General features: G+C 40.2%; 1 protein-coding gene across 1 annotated transcript in view; it reads left to right on the forward strand.

Annotated features, from left to right (window-relative positions):
* Positions 1–4,566: 4,566 nt before the first annotated feature.
* The window catches only part of kcnk5a (potassium channel, subfamily K, member 5a), a 39,635-nt gene continuing 35,172 nt past the window's right edge, over positions 4,567–9,029 (forward strand). The window contains exon 1 of the mRNA XM_010868281.4: positions 4,567–5,071. Within this exon, the coding sequence (XP_010866583.2) occupies positions 4,886–5,071 (186 nt within the window). The 5' untranslated portion in view covers positions 4,567–4,885. The remainder of the gene's footprint in view (positions 5,072–9,029) is intronic.

The raw sequence follows: 9,029 nt of genomic DNA on the forward strand, positions 1-9,029 counted from the left end.
ACTCTGCAAAAGGCTAAAGATCAAACTAGGCTTCCTCTATAGAAATAGAACATGTTTGTCCTACACAAATGGAAAACAAATTGTGCAAGATACTTTTATGTCAGTTATAGACAATGGGGATATTATCTACATGCATGCTACGCATTGGTGTTTTTATATGTAAAAAGTTGGTGGTGCACAAACCATTTCAAAATGTAGGATACATACCAGTAAAGCTACAAAACTCCCTCTTGCTATTGATGTGTTTATTTAACAGCATGGTTCCACAAAACACTTGAGAAACATTGCAGGGCGGCTTGCTTCTACCAGGTGTTGTAGTACACATACTGGAGAGAGAGAGAGAGAGAGAGATACCTTCTTGTGTAATTGCTCTCCTCTCTCAGACACACACAGTAAAATTACCACTGTCACTTTTACAAACTTAAATTAGGAATGCAACCAAGCTCTGATCAAATGTGCCTACAGGGCCATACGCGAACATCAATGAGCTCAACACTACTGAAGGCCACAACGAAGCGGAAAGACAACTTTTTAGGGATACAGATCCATTCTATGACAACAACCTTAATAGATAAGCATGGACACACTGACACTCGTCACCATCTATATCAATCAATCCAGCACAAAAATATGACCAATGCACGGACCAGCACCACAAAGGCAGGATGATAAAACATGCTTTCACTCACCAAGGCTGAGGCCTCACTTGAAGAGAAAGGTGGCACGGCGGTTCTTCCTCTGGGCAAACTTTACGATGACTTTGGTAATTAAGTTCCTCTCTGACTCGGATGTCGTCATAGGTGTTATGATAATTTTCAGCAGAGTGACGGTCTCAGCAAAAGCCTCCTCTAGGTTGTTCTCATGGATGGATCTTAACAGAGATAGAGACAGAGACAGGGCTTTCTTACCAGTGTGATGCAGTATGGCGGTAAAGAGTGGTCAGCTCAGACTTAAACTTTTCCTCGTTTTCTAGAGGCCATAGTTTCACCGCACAGTCAGGCCCAGATGTAGGGAATGACAGGACAAATTGTAGGAAGAGCGAGCTGTCAACCAGCTTGGCAGCAATCAGGTGGTCCCTTTGTGAAGACCTCTGCTCCACCTAGGAGATAACTGTGTTGCATGCCTCATTCATCACAGGCGCTGTGTTGGTTACTCGTTGGCCTGGCTTGTCTGTTCCATTGTGAACGGTGGCAGCCCATTCATCAGTTTGCTTCTGCATATTCTGGACATTCTCCTTGAAATGGATGAGTGCACTACTAATCCCAGATGCATCTATGCTCTGTTTTTGCAGAGTGTTGTATAAAACATCAACTTTTGGCATAAGGAAGAAAAAACATTCCAGCAGCTGCAGAAAGGCTCGGCCCCGGAGTTTTTTTGACAGGCCGTATGCCTAACCCCATCCTGGTTGTGTGCGTATGTCCTCCATACACAGGAGCAGCGCAGCACGGTTTTCCCAAACTGCATTGACAGTTCTACTTATAAAGTTCCATCGTAAATCGGGTGGCCTTGGAATGCATCTCTATGTTGCCTCAGCAAGTGCTGCAACACGTTTTTGAGCGCCTGGGTTTGTCTCTTTCATTAGCGTCTGTACCCCTCGGATGTTTCCAATTATTACAGACGCACCATCTTAAGTCTGAGCAATCAGCTTTTCTCCTAGCTTCAGTGGTTCCAGCACACCATTGATGCTATAAGAGAGGCAGAGTCCAGTTTTATCTTTGACTTCCACAAACTCCAAAAACCTCTCTGTCATTGTATTATCAGGCAACATGTATCGCAACACAACCACCATTTGTGATTTACAGGATACATCAGTTGTCTCAACTGCCTGTATGGCAACAAATTATGTCTCGTCCACTTGCTTTGCTATCTCCTCCTTGTACACTTTATACATACAGTCTAACAGTGCTGGATGTCCCTTTGAAGATGAGCTGAGCGTCATAGTGCCTCTGAAGTCTCGAACTGCCCTCACACATAGTCTCGAATATGCATCTGAATATTCCAGGATTCAGGGAGTCCACTGACTTGTCATGCCCCCGCAGTGTGGTATCACATTTTCCACACAATTTAATACATGTTATGATCCGACTGAGAACGTACCTGTTTTCCTCCACCTGTTTGTTATGCTGCTCAATGAAGCGCCTGTATGCACTGTCAACTTGGTCTGTGACAGTTACCCTTCCAAGTAAGCCCAATTTCACAGCATTGTCCAGATGACTCCCACTGCTGTCATGTTTTGCAATCCTCTCAGAATTTTTTTTCAAATCTTTGTAACCTGTCCTTGACCAAGTACCATCTCCACCAAATAGCAGACATGGAAAACAGAAGAGTGCCTTCTTTTGTATGCAAACCGTTTGCCACTTGTTCTTAAAAAAACTCTCCACGTTAAACCCGCGGTTACTTTTACCAGCAGTTTGAGTGATGACAATATCCCGTGGCTGGGGGGCACCAAGTCGCTTTACTTCAAGTTTCTCCTCCAAATTAAGGGTTTCAAACCAGTGCCACTTCATTCTCTCAAGTTATCTGGCATTTGTGAAGCTAACAAGCTAGCTAAGACAATCTACCCTCCTCACTCTTCTTCCCGACTAATGTTGGCGCCAGACAGACAGCCAATCAGGTCTGAAATTTGAAATGACGCTGTAGTGGGTCTACCGGCTGTCAGCCCCACTTGGCATCAAATTTGTGTGATCTACATTGATCACACTTACATTCTGAGCATGCGTATTAATATTTTGACACGTACAATGTACATTACATTGTGAGAGAGGGGTTTCACGCATAGCCTATGGCCTACTATTGTGAACTCGAATCGGCAGAACGCAGTCTGAAGCAGCAAGGCAGGGACCAATGAACATGAAATAAAATCCTAACACAAATGATATGCAATTCAGGAAGATGCTATATTCATAGATAATAAATTATAATCTTCGAGAAATAAAAATATTGTGCCCCACCTGCCCCTAATGACCAGTCGCCCCTGATGCTACGGCATCCACACTTAAACCACTGAATGCTACCATTGTGCCTTTTTATACACGTTTATTACGGGTGCTAGCTACAGAACTCACCACTTTAGTTTGTATCAAAGTGTGGGCTGGACTTTGCTGTCCTTGAGACAAGAACAATACGCTTGCGTGTTTTTCAATAAAGCACTTCTAAATAAACGACCTTCTTGTTTATCATCACTTATCAACATTAGATATAACTGCCCTTTCCTGTTACGATTAAGATTTTAATTTCTGTTTTGCTTATAACTGTTGTGGGTAATGCAAGTTCTATGCTATCAAGGGAATAACCTCTGTGTAAATGTATCAATCAGCTGCTATCTTTCTGTTTACTCTGATCGTTTCATCTTAACTGATTTTAATTTCTTTGTTTTACCTAAATAGATTTTTTGTACCTTAACTGATTTTTATTTTTGTGTTGCCTGTCTGTGATCATTTTGCCTGATTGTGCACTGACATAAGTATAGAACTTAAAATAAGCTACATGTTTTGATGTGTTGAAGGGCCTTGTGCATGGTGGGTAGGTCCCTGGGTTAGGGTATCTGGTGTACATAAATCCTCCAGAGTGGTACGTCAGGCATTCTCTGATTATACATGACTTGTATGTAAAGCTCGAGAGTAACACATGATTTGTTCTTTTGGGGGTGTTATATGTATTTGAATAGACATGTATGTCCCGAAAACAAGTTAACTGCATTTGTTTAGTACACCTAAGGGACAGTGCAGATCTTGCTAGGCCCAATACCTACTAAAAACAGGCCACTGAGGGAATAACACCGGTGTTTAAAGCAATGTTCTTTGTCTTGTGTTTATTATCTGCGTCTGGTTTTGTCTGTACACTGTGTTTTTTTCTTTTTCTGTTTGTTTTTTAATCATTGAACCTGAACTGTATGTGTTAACATGTATAGGCAGGGCCCAGCTGTAAAAGAGACCTTGGTCTCAGTCTGTGTTCCTTGTTGAAATAAAGGTTTAATAATTATGTTCCTTATCCATAGACTTAGATAGACTTCACATATCAATATGTGTCTTCTTATGTTTGTCTGTGACCGCAAGGGCAGTGCCATTGATTTCATTTTCATTTTGAAGTAGTCCCCCCCCCCCCCTTTATTCAAGACATTTTCAAGGGCCCCTCTACATGTTAGGTCCCTATGTACTTAGTACCCCTTTCACCCCCAGTCCAACACCACAGGAGCCACTCGTTGACTATTTCTAAATGGTGGAATGAATGGCAATGAATAATGCAATGTTTCTCAACTCTGCTCTGGGAGGCACTCTGCCCTGCATGTTTTAGATTTCTCCCTGCTCTATGACACCTGATTCAAATTTTCAGCTCATTATCAAGTCCTAGATGAGCTGTGTGTTTGGCAGGGAGAGACCTAAAACATGTATTATGTCAGTTGTCAATCAATTTATATGTCCTTGACCCATAGGAAATCCCACCCAGTTGCTAGTTATCAATTTCCTCATGCGCTGTGTCAATGCTGTCTGTTTGCGCCTTGAGTCCTCTATCATGCTCTATGCTTCCTCGGTTTGCCGGTCTGTTTTAGTAGTTGAGTAGGCAACGCGTCTACAATAATTTGCAAATTGCATCAGAACGGCTCAGACGGACAGCATGCTCCGCAGATTGCCAGCGTTTCTGTGTTGGAGTTTTACCACAGCTTTCCTATTCGCGGATTTCGGACACGTTATTGTAACATTTTAGATTATTTTGCCACAGAGCAAATGTTACCGAAAATATTTTTGACAAGTTTTTCCAAAAAACTCGTTAGGAAGAAAAGTCAAGCTTGGTTTAAGTCGAGTGTTAACCATGTGCTTGGCACAACCGCTTGACATTTAAATTGGGGCCACTCTCCCGCGAACTTTTAAATTGAACTATTGCAAGTATGGTGGATAAAGGTCCTCTGTTAACTTCTGCAATCATTTTTTATTTGTCCATCGGGGCTGCAATATTCCAAGTTCTTGAGGAACCGAACTGGAAACTTGCTGCAAAACAATACCATGTACAAAAGGATAAAATACTTAAAGACTACCCCTGTCTCACCAAATCTGACTTGGACAGGATCTTGGAGGTGTGTTAATTGTTTTTATTAGTCCACGTTTCATTCAAGCTTATTGTACTAAAGTAGCAATTGCTGATGTTGTCTAGTGCTGTTTTGAGTCGCTTTGGGAGTTATGAGTGCTACTTTCCGTTGAATACTTTGTAGTATCACTTTCGTTGGTAGCTATTGAGCAGCCACTCTGAGTATTCAGGTATATAATTAAACAGTAGACGTCTGTAAATAATGTTATCTTTATGCTTATTTAATATTGAATAATTTTCTTATGGGTGTTTACTTTGTGATTTTGCGTTACTGAGTATAAAGAGAATTAAGCCTGAATCATGCCTTCATGTAGGCTAATCAAACTGCGTGGAGTTGCACACTTTTTATGCAGTTATGTGTTTGTGCAATGTGGCCAAGCTTGGAAAATGTTGCAATGTTGAACACCTGAACAACTTTTCCTGCAGTCAAGAGCAATAATCACAAAGCAGTGCATACCTCTTGATGTATTATAGTAATTATTACATTTTCAATGCATTTGAGACATACACTTAAATTGTGAAGAATGGGACCATTTTCTTTTGCACTGTTTAAGCAATTAATTCCAAAACAGAAGATGTTCAGGTTGGCCCATTTCATATTGTTCCACATAGTACAGACATTAGTTCTTTACCCTGAAAAATAAAAGGTGTTATGTTCATTCTCATCCTTTTTATCTGCTAGGGTAACTTATCAGTATTTTTTTTTATATTGCTAGTGTTTTTCCCGGGAGGGAACCTAGGTTATAAAAAAAATACAAGGTTATGACAGAGTCCATGCTGATGTTAGAGCAGTGTTTCTCAACCCTGCTCCTGGGCCCTGCATGTTTTAGATCTCTCCCTGCTCTGTCGCACCTGATTCAAATGATCAGCTCATTATCAAGTCCTTCATGAGCTACATCAGTTATGTTAGGGCAGGGTGATATCTAAAACATGCAGGGCAGGGGGGTGTCCAGGAGCAGGGTTGAGAAACACGGTTAGAATATAAACACATTAATGGGACAAGTGTGTTTCTGGATTCTACAAGTTTAGACGATTGATTTCAGAACACATATCAATTTTGTAGTTGCAAAAGGACTGACACTTTTAGCTTGTGCTGTTTATTACTGTTTGTTTTTAAAACTTGTGAAGATCTCCAGTAAAAGCTGATGTCATTTGCTGACACTGCAACACGCTACATATTTTCCTGATTACTTTGGTGTTCTGTTTTGCTTGGTAAAGCCTGATGTACTCTTGTATTGTTTAGTTGAGAATTAGGTTAATATAGCAAAAATAAAAATATTATTTTGAGGAATACAACACACAAGTTCTTTGAGGTAAACAACACCACTAGTCTTAGTTTGAAATATTTGGAGTAGGTTTCCACTGCAGCTTTTCGGACTTTTCTATTGACCAACAGAGTACACAACTTGCCTCAAAGGAAGTACCAGTCAAAAATATGGACACCTACTCATTGAAGGGTGTTTCTTCAGTAATGCATTACTTTAAGACATAAAGGTCAGTCAATTGCAAAATCAAACAATTAGGAAAGTTTCATCAAGTGCAGTCACAAAAACTATCAAACGCAAAAAGGAAGACCCAGAGTTGCTTTTGCTGCAGTGAACAAATTCATTAAAGTTACCAGCCTTAGAAATTGGTAGTTAACCAACCTCAGATTGCATTCCAAATAAATCCTTTAATAGAGCTCAAGTAACAGACATCTCAAAATCAACTGTTCAGAGAAGACTGTGTAAATCAGGCCTTTATGGTCAAGCTGCTGCGAAAAAAACACCACGATGTCTACTGCTACTTTAAGTTATTCATTAATAACAAATTGTGCAAACATGACAAATGTTGATACTATCTAATAAGAGGAGTGTGAGTAGAAAAACATGTTCTGTCAGAATTACTCAAGTCAAGTCAAGACATGCATGCATGCAGAAAGAAATCTACCCGTTGTCTCACCCACCCTACAAAACTAAGTAGCCTAGAATGTTGCGAATCTTGAAAATGCACATTTAATAGGCTTATGAAAATTTTTTAAAGGTAGGCTAACAAAACTAGAGTTATATAAAAAAAAATTGGGCTAACAGAGAATACTTAAGAAGTTCATTCAATAGGCCTTGACAGAACAAAGAAATAACAGACAGGGGGTGAGAAATCAAACTTGGCGTGTGTAGGTTGTCACTGTCAGGAAACCAGCAAATGTTATATCCTCTGTATGCCAGGTTGTTAGGAGATCCTTCTCGGGCAATCAGTGAGGACAGGCTACAGTACGAAACATTGAGTTGGATGGGAAACATGTAGGTTTTCTTCATCACACACTGTATGCATGCAATTGCTTTAGATTTAGGTTATTTCAGCCACTTGAGACCCATGTATATTTGTGTGCAAGAATAAGCAATGCAAGAATAAGGCTTGCATGTATAGCCACACACGCACACTGTGTGTGTGTGTGTGTGTGTGTGTGTGTGTGTGTGTGTGTGTGTGTGTGTGTGTGAGTGTATATACAGCTCCAGAAAAAATTAAGATACCACTGCACCCTTTTCTTTCTTTTCCAAAAAAGTTGAAAAGGAAAGTTTTGAGGAACAGAAGCGTTCAATTTGCACTGGTCTCTTAATTTTAAATCTTTTTGACTTTTTTGGAAAGAAAAGAAAAAGGCGCAGTGGTCTCTTAATATTTTTCGGAGCTGTATGTGTATGCTTGTATATATGCGTGTGCATGTTTGTGTGTACATGTATATATATATATGTATAGATGTGAATATGTACAGTTGTGCTCAAAAGTTTGCATACCCTGGTAGAAAGTGAAATGTTGACATTGATTTTGAAAATGACTGATCATGCAAAAAAGTTTATTTACGGATAGTGATAATTTGAAGCCAATTATTATAACAGTTGTTTTGTTTCCTTTCTAAATCATAATGATAACAGAAATCAACAAAATGGACCTGATCAGAAGTTTAAATACCCTTGAATGTTTGGCCTTATTACCGACTCATAAGGTGACACACACAGGTGAAAATGGCAATTAAATGTGAATTTCCCACACCTGTGGCTTTTTACATTGCCATTAGTGTCTTTGTATAAATAGTCAATGAGTTTGTTAGCTCTCATGTGGTTGCACTGCGCAGGCTAGATACTGAGCCATAGGGAGCATAAAAACAACAGTCAAAAGACCTGTGTAACAAGGTAATGGAACTTTATAAAGATGGAAAATGATTAAAAAAAATATCCAAAGCAATGCCAGTCAGTACTGTTCAATTACTTATTAAGAAGTGGACATTTCGGGGATCTCTTGATACCAAGCCAAGGACAGGTAGACAAAGAAAGATTTCCACCAAAACTACCTGAAGAATTGTTCCGGATACAAAGATAAACCCACAGGTAACATCAGGAAAAATACATACTGGGAAAAAATGTGGTTGTTTCAAGGAGCACAATACGACGATACTTGAACAAAAATGAGCTGCATGGTCGAGTTGCCAGAAAAGCCTATAGTGCACCAATGCCACAAAAAAGCCTGGTTACAATATGCCCAACAAAACCTTGACACATCTCACAGCCTCTGGCACACTATAATTTGGAGCGACGAGACCAAAATAGAGCTTCATTGTCACAACCATAAGCGGTATGTTTGGAGAGGGGTCAACAAGGCTTATAGAGAACAGAATACCTTCCCCACTGCAAAGCATGGTGGTTGCATGCTGATGTTTTGGGGGGGTGCTCTAAAGGCACTTGGAATCTTGTGAAAATTGATGGCTAGATGAATGCAGCATGTTATCAGAAAATACTGGCAGACAATTTGCGTTCTTCTGCACAAGTGGCGCGTAGAACGCTCTTGGACTTTCCAGCACGGCAATGACCCTAAGTAGAAGGCCAAGTTGACCCTCCAGTGGTTACAGCAGAAAAAGGGAGGTTCTGAAGTTGCCATCAGTCTCCTGACCTTAATATCATCGCGCCACTCTGGGG

The sequence above is a fragment of the Esox lucius genome, chromosome 15, assembly GCF_011004845.1.
Source record: "Esox lucius isolate fEsoLuc1 chromosome 15, fEsoLuc1.pri, whole genome shotgun sequence".
NCBI classification, from domain to species: domain Eukaryota; kingdom Metazoa; phylum Chordata; class Actinopteri; order Esociformes; family Esocidae; genus Esox; species Esox lucius.